The 16,039-nt window shown below is 37.1% G+C and overlaps 1 protein-coding gene across 1 annotated transcript in view; it reads right to left on the bottom strand.

Annotated features, from left to right (window-relative positions):
• Positions 1 to 4,569: 4,569 nt before the first annotated feature.
• LG05H8orf34 (linkage group 05 C8orf34 homolog) overlaps positions 4,570 to 16,039 on the bottom strand; it is a 427,150-nt gene continuing 415,680 nt past the window's right edge. The window contains exon 14 of the mRNA XM_073631776.1: positions 4,570 to 10,770. Within this exon, the coding sequence (XP_073487877.1) occupies positions 10,763 to 10,770 (8 nt within the window). The 3' untranslated portion in view covers positions 4,570 to 10,762. The remainder of the gene's footprint in view (positions 10,771 to 16,039) is intronic.

The following is a 16,039-nucleotide window of genomic DNA, read 5'->3' as shown; positions in this document are numbered from 1 at the left end:
TGAGGGCTTCACAGAACAGCTGTATTTATACTAAGATTTAATTACACACAGGTGGACTCTATTTACTAATTAGGTGACTTCTGAGGGCAATTGGTTCCACTAGATTTTAGTTAGGGGTATCAAAGTAAAGAGGGCTGAATACAAATGCACGCCACAATTTTCAGATATTTATTTGTAAAAAATTTTGAAAACAATTTATCATTTTCCTTCCACTTCACAATCATGTGCCACTTTGTGTTGGTCTATCACATAAAATCCCAATAAAATACATTTACGTTTTTGGTTGTAACATGACAAAATGTGGAAAATGTCAAGAGGTATAAATACTTTTTCAAGGCACTGTATATATATATATATATATATATATATATATATATATATATATTTTTTTTTTTTTTTTTTTTTTTTTTTCCCCACACTTTTCAGAGCAAGTGCAACGTTACTATTGTGACACTGTACTGCTGTGGCAGTGATCATGTAGAAATCGCTGGCTGCTCTGATATCACTGTATGTCACCACCACAGCAGTACAATGTCACCAGCCCAGTGCTGCCAGTCATTATCCCTAATCACTGCCACCCACTAACAGTGATCACTGCCACACCAGTCATATTATGCCTAATCCCCACCACACCAATTACAGTGTCCCTGATCATCAGTTAGGCAGGCCATACATTGCGCAATTTTCTTTTCCTCAACCATGGGGAGGTATTATATTCTGACAGTGGGAGGTTTCCCCACCATCAGAATACAATGATCATTGCTTGCAGCTATAGCCGCCCGATGGCAGTGACTGAATGAAAAGAAAACTCAATAGGCTGGTTGTACTGAAGTTGGTCAATAGATTGACTTCAGTGCAACCAGCCTGACCAATAATCAATCGAAATTCAGCCAGTTCCTGCTGAACTCTCAAATTTCAATCTGTCTATGCCAGCTTTACTGTCCCTGATCACTGCCAACCCAGTGTCCATGATCATGGCCACACCAGTCATATTGTCCCCGATCACCTCCAGATCAGTTGCACAGTGACCCTGATCACCTCCATACCATTTACAGTGTCCCTGATCACCACCACACGAGTGCAGTGTTGCAGTGTTTGCCTGTGCTAACCCAGGCATGTTTATTGGCCACGTTTCTGCCTGCACCAATCCTTTGCTTGTGGCCTGAACTGGCCCATCTTCACAGCCGCTACAAAACACCAGGCCAGTGTACATGCCATTCCTTGGGACAGCCACGTACCAGTAGGCTAGGCTTGCTTTGCATATAGGAACTGGGACTGCTATAGGTGATGCTACACTAAGCTATATTCCATGACCACGCGTATAGAAGTGACCATTACAGTACATTGGCTGATTTGTGTAAAAATGAATGGAGGGGATTTCCTATAACTAGTACACGCAGAATCTGGTACAGCTATGCATAGTAACCAACCAACTTCTAACTTCAGCTTGTTCAATTAAGCTTTGACAATAAAACTTGGAAAATGAATGGTTACTATGCACACTTGCACCAGATTTTTTGTGCACCAATTTTAGTAAATCTTCCCCAATGTCCGGTATATAATCAGTCAAAAATGAAAAAAGTCTTATACATGTGGTATTGCCATACTCGGGAGGAGTAGTAGAATACGTTTTGGTGTGTAATTCTAAGTACGCCTATACTGGATGTGAGAAATATCTTATTAAATTGACCAACTTTGTGTAAAAAAATTCATTTTCTTTCTGCATTTTCCAAAAACTTGTGGCGAAAAATGTAATTAAAAAAAAAAAATAAACTAACTATGCCTTTCAGAAACCACCTTGGAATGTTTGGTTCCAAACTGGAGTAATATTGTGGATATTTCCACTATTCTGGTGCTCAAGTGCCTCCAAAAATGAGGTAGGTAGTCATGAAATTAGATGTAATTTAAGCTCCTTGAATGCCTGAAGGTGCTTCCTTGCATTTTGGGCCCCTCTATGCATCTAGACTGTGAAAAAGTATTACGCATGTGGTAACTCGAAAGGAATAGCAGAATGTGTTTTGGGGTTCAATTTTATGCTGTGTGAGAAATAATAATAATAAAAACAAATTTTATTTCATTCCCTTATTTTCTCAAAAATTGACAAAAAACTACAACTATCTACTTTCAAAAAGGGGCCATTTGAGGGGTATTTTTACTGTCCTGGCATTTTGGGGCCTCAAGAAATGAAACAGGCAGCCAGTACAAGGATTGATCAATTTTCAAATATATAAATACCATAGTTTGTAGACTCTTTAACTTTTACTATACACTGCTTTAGGTTATTCTTACCAAACAAAATGTAGCAAAATACATTTTGGCTTAAGTTTACAAGCAAGAATATTTATTTGCAAAATTTTATACCAAAAACTAAGAAAAATTAGTTTTAATCAAAAGATTTTTAGCATATTTTCATTTATATAGCAAAAAAATTTAAAAAAACCCAGTGGTGATTATCCACTATCTGTGTCAAAAAATGATAAAAATTTAATTTGGGTATAGTGTTGCATGAGTAATTGTCATTCAAAGTGTGACAGCACTAAAATATGAAAACTGGTCTTGGCAGGAAGAGGGTGAAAGTGTTTGATATTGAGGTACTTAAACGAGACCTATTTTTGTTCTAAATATTTGGTCCTGGTTACAAATTAAGCCATTCTTGGTTTGTTTATTAGTGTGTGTGTATTAACACAACCTGATATACTCATATCTTACCCTGCTCATAAAGGAAGTTCTATGATCACAGAATACACATTCAATTTATAACAGCAGCACTGATATAGAAATACAAACATTTATATTTGACAATCCAATATAAGCTTACTTGAAAAATCCATTTTCATGTTGTGAGTGCTGCCTGTTTGCTGGCCCTCTTATTCCATAATTTACTGAATTCCCTGAATGCTTTGCAGCTTCTCCTCTGCTGTTTATTATCAATTTCTAAGGACTACATATGCCATGGCACCTTGCTGCCTGCAAGCAGTTATTCCAGTTATTCCTGTACTGACTTGGCCTGAAACCCCTCCCAGCACCTCTGCAGTTCAGAAAGCAGGCTCTGTGAAATGTGTGACACAGTAGTGCCTTCTTACAGGACATAATGAATATGTGTCACAGAATTCAAGCAAGTGTGGGGAACTTTACAAGGTAAGCTTACAAATTCAGTATCATTCAGAGTAATATATACAGTGGAAATTAATATACAATTTTACATTTGACCATAGATACGCTTTATAGCTTGAGTGCTGTCCTTGTCAAATAGGATAGTATACCATGCCGATTCCTCTCCTCGAAGCTTTATTTTCATAGATGGTGGAAGAAAGATATCTTCAGAGAGTTTTTCTGATACACAGATCAGCGCAGAAACATTGAAGTAGTAGTATATAAATATATTTGGTTTATTGACATCCTACTTATTATTCTAAGCGTTTCACTTTAAAGCTGCAGGCTGGCTGAAATAACACATGGTGCAAATAAGGGGTCAGGGGAATAGTTTGCCATCTTGAAAGATCCAGTTAGGAACAAATTTTAGTGGGGTAGGAACCCCTTTCTCCAATAGTCACCTCAATGTATTCCTCAATGTATTTCTAAAGAGGAGCTCAGCTTCGAAGGGCATGTGCAAAAAGCAGCAATGCCAGCATAAGACCTTACTGTGGAACTGTTGTTAACTCGAAAGGTACTTGGAGTTTCCTCAGGGCCTGCAGCGGAATCTCCACTATTTATCCCATGTGTTCCCACTCCCAAGTGCCTCACTGAATAGATGCATACTGAAGGGGTTCAGCATCTCCAATATGAAGAAAATGAAATAACCCATGGGCTAACCAAGCTCCTGTGGCTTTGTCTGAGGTATCAGGCAACACGTGAGATGGCAAACAGTCAACTTGCATTGTCAACAGAAATGATATTCAGGGTCCAGGCTTCTCATGTCATGGTGGGCATAGGGTCTGGGTGCCATAGGGATGGACTAGGGCCTTGGACCTGTATGGCACCCTGTGGCTAACTCATTTGTTGTATCATATACCATGATGAGTACAGAAAGTAGGAACCAGTGCGTGAACCAACATTACAGGCCAGCCCTGCTGTTGCAGGGTCTGGTAATGGTTCCCCAAAGTACATTGAGGGTAACCAAATCAGAATCTGCTAGTGGATCATAAGTCAAAAGGCAGTCAGATGTTGATAGAAGTGTCAGGTAAAGAATAAGGAAAACTGGTAAAAAAATAGAAAAAAAATCTGCGACAGGAGAAGGGGTCAGTCATCTAAGGATACTATCAAAACAATGGAGCCTCATGAAGCAGGCAGGGTTATTTGAGTACACTGGGGGACAGTCCCCAGCAAAGCTCTTGTTGGTGTCTAATTACTTGAAGGTAGCAGCATATAGCATTTAGGGTCTAAAAATCAACTCCTGTGTCCTGTACTGTATGATTAAGAGAAGAGTTTTGGTCATACAAATACCGTAGTGCTTTTGTTTTATCACAGCATTGCATTTTTTATCATGCATAATGACTGGTTTTCCATAATGCATTGTTACCAAGAAAAAAATTCAAAACATATTTACAAATGTTTTTATTGTGGTAGCAGTTACCAAGCACAACCAGTTAAAAATCAATATATGAAAAGGCATTCATCCTTGAAAAACATGAAAAGCAAAACATGCCTCATAATACAAGTGCACACAAACTTGTTTTTATTATTTAACACTTCATTAGAAAGTCACCAAATTGTTTCCAAATCAAATGTTTGAAGAAGCATTTCATTACAGCTTGTAAATTTTCATTAGTTTACAACATATTGCACATTTTTATACATTCAATAATAAGAGTTTGTTTACAAAGATTTTTCAAAAAAACCAACAGTTATTATGAAAGGGCATCTTTTTAGGTATATTGTAAAACAACTTTTCAATATATTTAAAGTGACTATATAAGAAGTTTATATTTCATGTGAACCAGATACTTGTGTTGTTTATTTATACATTATCATGCAAAGGATATTTTACACAAAAGGTAAAGGTTATATGTGAACTCAAGTATACAAGTCATAGACGGCCTGCTACTTTTAGACAATGCATAAGGTGCCAAATTTAAGATTTACATATTCCTATCCTTCAATTCACCACCTACCCAGAAATGCTCTATAGTATGTGCTACAAACATTTATCAATCTTGTGACCCACCTCCAAAAAAATAGCTCTTTCTGGTCTCCTACCTCCCTTTTCCACATTTCCTATTCCCAACCCTTTATAAAGTCTTAGTTACATTTCTCTTCCCATTGCTGTTGCATGTAAGTGACAAACTGAGATGAGATAAACATCAACATAACAGGATGCTGCAGGAGCCACATCCTCTGAGGGATTACAGTTCCACATTTCTCAATAGCACTCACCTTGTCTCAAATCCTTACTTGTGTATGATACTGTCACAAGTAAAGATGAGAAAGCAAGGAGGTTGGAACTGGAAGGAGGAAAAAAAGGAAGCGAGGAGAAGACAGTAAGGAAAGGGATGTAGCAAGCATGAAGCAAAAGTTAAAGAACATTGGTGTAGAAAGCATAGTCCTAATGTATACATTGTGAATGTAAGACTTGCACCTTGTACACAGTATTGGTATACATGTTTAATGAATTTTTAAGGAAATTTTTATGAATAAACTTCAACAAAAGAATTTTATATTGCTAATTTATTTACTACTACAATTTTAAAATGAAAACTTGACAAAAGTAGAACATCTAAGAATCAAGGTGACTACAAAAATCTGGCAAAGTAGCTAGATTATCACATCTACATGGTGTTTTGTCTTCTTTACAGAATGGCCAAATAAAACAATATTGTTACAAGAACAAAATGCAATGATGTGTTACTAGCTTCAGGCTAGTTTACAGTAAGTATAAAATGTGTCTGTGCCACTCTAAAACTTAGAATAGTGCAATCCTTTATTTACTATACTACTGAAAAATGAATTAAGGCAAATGATTGACTGATATGTAATTATGAAACGTTTGCTATATAAATATAAAAAAAACCTGGCATGTCAATTCTTTACTTTAAATATGTTTCACTGAGAATGTCTCATTTCTTCTTCATTGTGCATTTCACATTTTTACTAATGCCCCATACACACGAGTGGGTTTTCTGTCGGAAAAAACTTGGATGGTTTTTCCGACGGAATTCCGCTCAAGCTTGCCTTGCATACACACGGTCACACAAAAGTTCTCTGAAATTTTGACCGTCAAGAACACGGTGACGTACAACACTATGACGAGCCAAGAAAATTAAGTTCAATGCTTCCGAGCATGCATCAAATTGTTTCCGAGCATGCGTAGGAATTTTGCGCATCGGAATTTGTACAGACGATCGCATTTTTGGAAAGGAACTTTTCCCAACCAAAAAATAGAGAACATGCTCTCAATCTTTTGCTGGCTGGAATTAACCCAGCAAAAGACTGAAGGAGCATACACACGGTCGCATTTTCCGACAAAAAGCTCTCATCGGAGTTTTGCTGGCGGAATTTCCAATCGTGTCTACGCGGCATAACACTTTTTTTTTTGTAATCATCGCCTCCGACAAATGGCGTATATACAGTATAATGATACACATAATGATTGGCTACAAATGATAAATGTAAAAAAAAAAAAGATTTTTGGGTGAAGTTGACTTCATTAGTACAAATTTAGCAATATTAAGTGGAAACATACAAACCATGTTTGTTTGAAAAAAATAATTAAAAAATACTATGTATTACAGGGATATTTTGATTCCAGAAGTACTTTAAATTTCCCAAAATTTACATTTATTGTATTACAGTTATTAAAGAAAACATTCAATGAGCAGAAAAAAGGCCAAATGAAAAAGATATTCTAATGTATAAAATATATGAATTTAAACCTAAACTGACTCTGGACTACTGCTCTGCAAATAATTGAGTAGACTTGACTGATTTAAGTCTCTATTTAAAAAACAATCTGTTTATATGTTGAGTACTTTTGCTCAAGTTGAGCTTTACCATGTAAGATACTTTAAAGTTAAAATGGTATGTATGCTTTGGTTTAGATATCTTAAAGGGAAATCGTGTTAAATATTTATACCACACAACATTTTTATAACTTTACTAAAAAAGCATGCATCCATTTATATGGAAAAATATAAGGCTGCAAGCATGTTTAATAACTCTTCTATACCTAGAGATTACTAACCAAGAACCCTTTTAGCATTCATTTTACAAGTTAAAATATGAGAAACTGCTAAAAATTAACAGTTAGCTCCTGTTCATTTTAACATTTGAACTCATACTTGTATTTCGATTAGGATCAAGTAAACATCTTTGGTAGAGTTGGAAAATTCTTTCCTAAATGAAGACATTCAGCGCTACAAAACCATTTCCCATTTGCAAGCTAATTTATATTAAAATATTTAAATGCAAAAATTGCAAGGAAGTGTCAACTTTATAATATATAAATTTCCTTGGTTTGCACAGAAAAAAATGACATTTTTGGAAAGAAGATCCTTTTATAGGGTTAGCACACCTTCAGTTGGCTTCCATACAGAGAGGGTTTAGAATTCATCAAATTGGTATGGGTGTTGTATATTGCAGTGCTCGGCTGGGAAAAAACTAAAACAAATGCTGACATGAAAGGTTCTAGAAGGGCCACTTTAAAAAGGTTTGTGGCTATTCCACAAAGACCGCCCCTATAGTCCTTTTGAAGCAAAACAAGCAATAAAAGAGTCCAACCACCTAAGTCTATGAACCAAAATTAACTAGCTAGAGTTCAATCATTTCCAGGGTTTAACCCCGTTATTAATATGTGAAGGCATACATAGATTGCAAGGATTTGTTGGGCTTCCTGAGGAAGCAATTTAAGTATTAATTTGTTTATTTTGAATACAAAGTGGTTAAAGCTTTTCTTCTGGCTGCTTCCCAGGAAATTTGGTAAATATGGAATACAAAGTATACCTACAGCAATGGACTATCATGGTAGCTACATTATTGGAAGCATTTGCATCATAATGCATTGGAAAATAGGCTATGGTTTATGTTATTTGGAAATAACACTGCCTTGTGTAAAATACCTCAAATATCACTGTGCCCTCCATTGGTAAATTCTGAAAAAAAAATCAATACTGGTAATAATACATATTTGTTTTGTGGTAGTTTTTGGCAGTTTCAATAAATTCAAAAAGGCCAAAAAGGTGGGGGTTCTTCCTCAAAGCTAGCATGTCTCATGCACTGAATACCCAGAGGACAAGACAGTATAACATTTGCAAAATCCTTTTTCTTACTTTTTGGTAATTTTTCAGCCTCTGAAGAGTTCAAAGCTGCTACTCCACATGAAGAAAAGGATTAAGTCTTTAGTATGGCTTTTATGCTTTGTGTTCAATGCCACCCATAGCTGATCCTTAACTACATAATCTAAAACTTTACAAAGTACAGTATATTAAAATGGTAAGAAAATAAATAACAATCATGCCAGCATCGCATTATTTTATTCCACCTTTATGTAATCCTTTTGGCCACTATATCCCAAGCACTGATGTCAAAAAGTTATTAAGTAATGATTCGCTAGTCTAGACCTGTCTCTTGTAAAGCACTTTGATATACTTATTTTGTGATGCTGTAATAATGCATCACCATAAATCCAAAAATATGACAATTAATAAATCTGTGTTGCATCTTACAAGAAAATGGGTGTAAGTACAATGATATTAATAAAGAACATCTGTTATACAAGGAACAGATTTTTCCACAGAGCAATCTTACAGCCCCTTTGATTCTTTCTGGGTGTGTTTTATTTCCTAAGTAAGCAAAATCTGGGTATACACATTCAGTTTTTTTCATTCAACCAGTATGTTGAATGAAAAAAAAACCTTACAGATGCCCACAACACCACAATGTGTGATGTGGAGATCTCTCCCACTGTGCTATTGTATTCTGATGGGGGACCCACCCAAAATACATTGATCAGCGTTGATCGAAAGCTGGTTTTCCAGCAAGACCATTTGATAGAAGCTGGTTGTTAGACTGGCTTCTGTTGAACAGACCACGGTAACAATGTACCGAAAGATGGCTGGTTCCTGCTAAACTGGTCAACTTTTGCTATGTGTGTACTGGGCTTTAGTGAAATACTGACATAGTGAGGCAGCTGACATACTGTGCAATTCAATTGTTTGCAGGACTGACATTTCTCAAGAACTAAAAGACCTCTTGGCTGAATGGCAACTTCCACTATTCCAATAGTTCCCATGTTATGGTAGACTGGAAGCCAGTATTTAAGGCTGTTAAAACTTGCATGTACGCATAAGGAATAGGACATTGTAAAATAAAACATGCATTTTTTTACATTCAAAAACGACTATATGTTGTAACTAAAAATAAAATAAAGCTATACAAAATTTGCTTACAAAAAGTGTAAGCACTGGGTACAGCTAGAATGTAAGAACTTTTATCACAAATTATTTGAAATGACTTTTCGACTATTTAATAGCAAAGTGTAAATATTAAATAATAAGTCTTCTATATTATTATCACAAGTACTATAAAACATTATCTACAGAACTGTTTCCAAAAACACACACCTCAACTGTGATCAGTAATCTTGGATGCTGCAATGAAAGTCAATGCATAATTCCCATAATACACCTGAAGCAATCAAATCCAATAATGCTGCTTAGGGCGTGAAATCATTCATAATTTTCATAAATTTCACATGCTACAAGACATGGTGCAGAGCTGTCAAGTGACAACTACAAAGTGGGATGCAAACAACAAACAACAAACAGTTGACTTGAAAAGCAACAAGAAGTCCCAGACATGAGTTGACTTGACCTGCCAATGCTACATGACTTTACAGTAAAGGTAATCAACCATTTATATGCTAAGAGGCTCAAGTGTCAATATGTCTTTTTTCTGGGATTCCAAATGTCAGCATGCCATTGTTAGGTTGTTCTAAAGATGGTATACCAACAGATGGTAACAAAGAATGTTATATTCTAACATTAAAAATAAATTTGTAGGAACGTGATTTTAGATCCCACCTTCCGAGATGAATACTTTTTCTGCAGAAATTATTAAATGACTAACTAATTAATACAAAACAATCATGTTCCATGGAACTCCATTCACCTTTAACATGCTATATTTACCTGTACTGCGCAAAAAAACCCTCAGTTGCACAGTTTCAACCTGTTTGGGCAATTTGATTAAGAATAAGTTAAAGACCATCAAGCAAGGTCCAGCAACTCAAAAATGTATCACCTTTCATTGACTTCCATTAAGTTATTGCACCCTGAACGAACAGTTAAGGGAGTCCCTAAATGGAACATGCAAAAGTTAAAGTGAGCATCTAGCTTTTAACCATGTGCGACTTTAGACTTATCGCAACTTCCAAAGAAACCTTTTGGTTAAAATATTTTCACTTGAACTAAATATATTGCATCAACACGAGTTAATACAAATACAATATACAAATTCTCAGGAAATGTTCAGTATAAGAGTATACGGTTTGGGATGATTTTTGTTACAAACCATTTATTAAAATGGCAAGTAGTTAGATTATGTTTTTCAATTTACTAGCAAGGTGTCGGTTTGATAGCAGTTTTAGAATAAAAACTGATCATATTTTATTCAACTGATAATAAACCATTATATTTGTTGTTATGATTATTAGGTTGACAATATTATTAAACACATTATAAAAATAACTATTCTCCCATTTTAGTGAAACCCAGTTACTGAAAAATTGTATTCACTTCTGGTATTCAACATTCATTCAGTTCTTGTGGCATCACAAACCTACAAGAAAAGAAAAAAGTTTCATTAGCACCTCCACTTTTGCGATGTAATTGCATATATTTTCAAGTGTTAAATAAGGACACATGGATGAAGGATCACATTTAATCTCACTCACCCTCTATCAATCATTTAGAAATAAGCAAAACAGAAATCAGGTTGGCAGTTTGCTTTACTAGTATTTATATTAGCTATTACATCACTTTGAGCTCCCAGTAGGAGTTACCCCTCACCCCAAAGTATCATGATACTTCACCAAGTTGAATTAATAGTCATGTCAGAATGAGGAGAAGTGGAGAGGCCAGACAGAAAAATTTCCAGGGAGGTTAGATGAAGTGCTGATGTAGAACAGAATTACATTGTGGGATGTCCTACATGAACAACGTAGGCTGGCCAAAAGTCAAACTATTTCTATGGAAAGAAGTTTTCATAAATATTAATTTAATAAATATCAGATGTATTAATATATTTCATAACATGGATGCCTAAAGTATTTCAGTAACATGTCTTTAAAGAGTTCATGTTCAGTTGGACAGATGACATTACCCTGTATAAATGCAAGGAACAAAAACAGTATTTTGCTTGCTCGTGATTGGATGATGGAAGTCAGCAGAGCTTCACCTTATTCATTAAGCTAAGGGAAAATTCCCTTGCCAAGTGAAGAGTATATTAACCTTGAGTAAATCAACCACTTTGAAAATAGATGTTACATATTGACATAGGTTGAAATGTGAAGAAAGGTAAATCTCCTCTTACCACTAATACAGATGTCCCTCTGCACCTCCACTTTTCCTGTTCTAGTGAAAATTCAAAATGTTGGATTTTCCCTCACTTTCAGTCATGGTGACAATGGTCAACAGGTCAAATAGAGAGGTTGGATCTCCCTAACAAGGATGCAGACAGTGATTAAAAATCTGGCACAAAAAATCCTTGTCACTTATTTTTTTTACTTGCTATCTTTGTCCCATTATGCGATACTTCACTTCCAGAGATAAAGCAGGAGGCAAGGGGAGGTTTTTACAAAGTGAGGAGGAATCCCATCTTAGACAGCTATCACCAGAGAAGGTTCCCCATTGGAAAGGGGGGGGTTCCCCTCACTTCCTGTTTCAGTGACAAATGTAAAATGTTGACAATTGACACCAGGACAAATAGAAAGAGTAAATCGCTTCAGTGGGGACAGCAACAAAAACCTGACAGGTTTTAACCTTTCCCTACTCTTCCTAAAACAAAAAAACATGCTTTGGCTATACATACACTTTAATGCATGCTCACATTGACAAGTTTTTGCTTACAATTCAATACATGCTTACATTGACATATGTGTGCGTGAATATATACTGTATATATATATATATATATATATATATATATATATACACACATACATATGTTATTGTTAGCCACGCAAAGTAAACATAAACAGAGGAAGCTGCATAGTGTAATACAGTTAAAGAAAACCACTTCTAGTAAAAAAATATATTGCGCTTACATTTAGTCAGAGTCAAACTCTAAGTGCAAAGCATAGTTACGGGACCATCCTTCACATAAGTGTAAAGCATGGCCATGGGACCATCCTTAACTGCATCACACTATGCAGCTTCTTTTTATATTTACTTTGCCTGGCTAACCATGGTGGGTACGTGGTATGTATACTAGACCTACTGTGCCTTGAAAAAGTATTCATACTCCTTGAAATTTTCCACATTTTGTCATGTTACAACTAAGAACGTAAATGTATTTTATTGGGATTTTATGTGATAGATCAACACAAAGTGAAGCACTGTTCAATCCATCATCCGAAAATGGAAAGAGTATGGCACAACTGCAAACTTACCAAGACATGGCCGTCCATCTGAACTGACAGGCTGGGCAAGAAGAGCGTTAAGTCAAAAAAGCAGCCAAGAGGCCCATGGTAACTCTGGAGGAGCTGCAGAGATCCACAGCTCGGGTGGGAGAATCTGTCCACAGGATAACTATTAGTGGTGCACTCCACAAATCTGGCCTTTATGGAAGAGTGAAGAAAGCCATTGTTGAAAGAAAGCCATGTGGGGGACACAGCAAACATGTGGAAGACATGTGGAAGAAGGTGTTCTGGTCAGATGAGACCAAAATTGAACTTTTTGGCCTAACAGCAACAAGCTACGTGTGGTGGAAAACTAGCACTGCACATCACCCTAAACACACCATCCCCACCGTGAAACATAATGGTGGCAGCATCATGTTGTGGGGATGCTTTTCTTCAGCAGGGACAGGGAAGCTGTTCTGAGTAGATGGGAAGATGGATGGAGCCAAATACAGGGCAATCTTAGAAGAAAACCTGTAATGCCCTGTACACACGGTCGGACATTGATCGGACATTCTGACAACAAAATCCATGGATCTTTTCCGACGGATGTTGGCTCAAACTTGTCTTGCATACACAGGGTCACACAAAGTTGTTGGAAAATCCGATCGTTCTGAACGCGGTGACGTAAAACACGTACGTCGGGACTATAAACGGGGCAGTAGCCAATAGCTTTCGTTTCTTAATTTATTCTGAGCATGCGTGGCACTTTGTGCGTCGGATTTGTGTACACACGATCGGAATTTCCGACAACGGATTTTGTTGTCAGAAAATTTTATAGCCTGCTCTCAAACTTTGTGTGTCGGAAATTCCTATGGAAAATGTGTGATGGAGCCTACACACGGTCGGAATTTCCAACAACAAGGTCCTATCACACATTTTCCATCGGAAAATCCTATCGTGTGTACAGGGCATTAGAGTCTGCAAAAGATTTGAGAACAGGACTGGAGACTTACCTTCCAGCAGGACAACGACCTTAAACATACAGTCAGAGCTACAATGGAATGGTTTAGGTCAAAGCATATTCATGTATTAGAATGGCCCAGTCAAAGTCCAGACCTAAATCAAATTGAGAATCTGTGGAAAGACTTGAAAATTGCTTTTCACCGATGCGCTCCATCCAATCTGACAGAGCTTAAGCTATTTGGCAAAGAAGAATGGGCAAAAATGTCACTCTCTAGATGTGCAAAGCTGGTAGAGACATACCAAAAGATGTGCAGCTATTATTGGAGAGAAAGGTGGTTCTATAAAGTTTTGACTCAGGGGGATGCCACACTTTTCAGATATTTATTTGTAAAAAATTTTGAAAACCATTTATCATTTTCCTTCCACTTCACAATTATGTGATACTTTGTGCTGGTCTATCACATAAAATCCCCAAAAAAACACTTATGTTTTTGGTTGTAACATGACAAAATGTGGAAAATTTCAAGGGGTATGAATACTTTTTTCAAGGCACTGTACAGTTTAGCAGTGGGGACACTGCAGCCATTTCCTATTGACCGGATAATTTGACTTAATGAGACACCTGTTGGTGAGACCCTGGATATCTGGGAGATATATCACATGCTGGTTTGAACTCCATAATTTGAGATACCCACCGTTTGGTAAGAGGCCATTACTTATACAGTTTGCAAGAGCACTATATATGCACTGGAGCACCTTATATTAATCTGGAGCACTGAGCCCTTTTTGAAACACTATAAGGAATATTCATCGATCATGAACTTTATATGTATATTCACGAATTAGTATTGTGTATATGAATTCAAGAGACACTTTTTGCATTTTTTTTAAATTTGTATTTGCATATTTTGCACATTATTCGTGTTTTTATACTTTGCACATGTTTGGGCATTCACTTAAAGGGATAGCGCACTATTTTTTCACAGTAATTTTTCGATCCAGTATTCAGGATTTAGTTGCAGCAATCCCTTGTTAATCAATATCTAGCGTGAGGTTTATTTATTTTTTGTTTATATAATACACGCTTAGGGGGTAATTCAAAAAGGGTGTTGTAGACAGTGTTTGAATCTGAAGGTCAGAGTGTCCATACTGGTGCGCCCCCTCTCTTGCCGACTACTGCGCCCATTACACTGTTAGTTGCAGGGCCAATAAGTTTTGTAGTAAGGGTTAGACAGAAGCTGATGGGGAACTGAGAGGCTAGCCCCTCAACAATGCCATGGCAGCACTGTGTGATCCATCCTCTGGGCGGCGTTGGTGTACAAGCAGCCTCTGATAGACACAAAGAGCTGCAGCTTCGAGTGATCTGTCACGATTCTGAGTAAATGATCTATGCTATTTGTTCATTCATAAGAGTAAAAGATCACTCAGATCTGTGTAATGTATCTGTGGCTGCTTTTACTTCATACAAGACACTGGCAAATACTTTACACAGAGTCGAAGCTCTGAGTGATCATGTACCAATATGAATGAATAAGCAGCACTGATTATTGATTCATAATAGTGACAGATCATTCAGCTTAGAGAGGGGGCAGGTCTTTGTGTAGGCTGTACCTCCCCTGCAGGAATGCCTATAATTTCGGTTGCAAAAGGGGGAGGAGCTACAGCCAGAATTAAGAGGTGTGTTTAGGAGACATAGGGGCCACTGGTCAGAATGGAAGCAAGTGCTATATGTACTAGGTACCCTGGGGAGTTAAAAAACCCCCCAAATATTAACCGCTTGCTGACCAGCACACGCCGATGTACGTCGGCAGAATGGCGCTGGTAGGCAAAAGGGCGTACAGGTACATCCCCTTTAAGAAGCGGTGTCACGGGCACACGGGCATGTGCCCGCCACGGTCTACGTGACCGTGGGTCCTGCGGACTCGATGTCCGCCGGGTGCACGCGATCGTGTCACGGAGAGGAAGAACGGGGAGATGCTTTTGTAAACAAAGCATTTCCCCCTTCTGCCTAGTGACAGGACAGTGATCACAGCTCTCTGTCATCGAGAGCAGTGATCACTGTCCTGTGTGTTGTAGCCCAGCCCCCTAACAGTTAGAATCACTCCCTAGGACACACTTAACCACTTCACTGCCCCTTAGTGGTTAACCCCTTCACTGCCAGTGTCATTTATGCAGTAATCAATGCATTTTTATAGCATCGATCGCTGTATAAATGACAGTGGTCCCAAAATATTGTCAAAAATGTCCGATGTGTCCGCCATAATGTCGCAGTCTTGATAAAAACCGCAGATCGCCGCCATTACTAATAAAAAAAAAATAAAAATGCCATAAAACTATCCCCTATTTTGTAGACGCTATAAATTTTGTGCAAACCAATCAATACATGCTTATTGAGATTTTTTTTTTTACCAAAATTATGTAGAAGAATACATATCAGCCTAAACTGAGGAAAAAAATTGTTTTGTTATATATTTTTGGGGGATATTTATTATAGCAAAAAGTAAAAGATATTGCATTTTTTTC

The sequence above is a fragment of the Aquarana catesbeiana genome, linkage group LG05, assembly GCF_042186555.1.
Source record: "Aquarana catesbeiana isolate 2022-GZ linkage group LG05, ASM4218655v1, whole genome shotgun sequence".
In the NCBI taxonomy this organism is placed as follows: Eukaryota; Metazoa; Chordata; class Amphibia; order Anura; family Ranidae; genus Aquarana; species Aquarana catesbeiana.
Note: the sequence above shows the minus strand (reverse complement) of the source record. Positions and strands in the feature narration are given on the sequence as shown.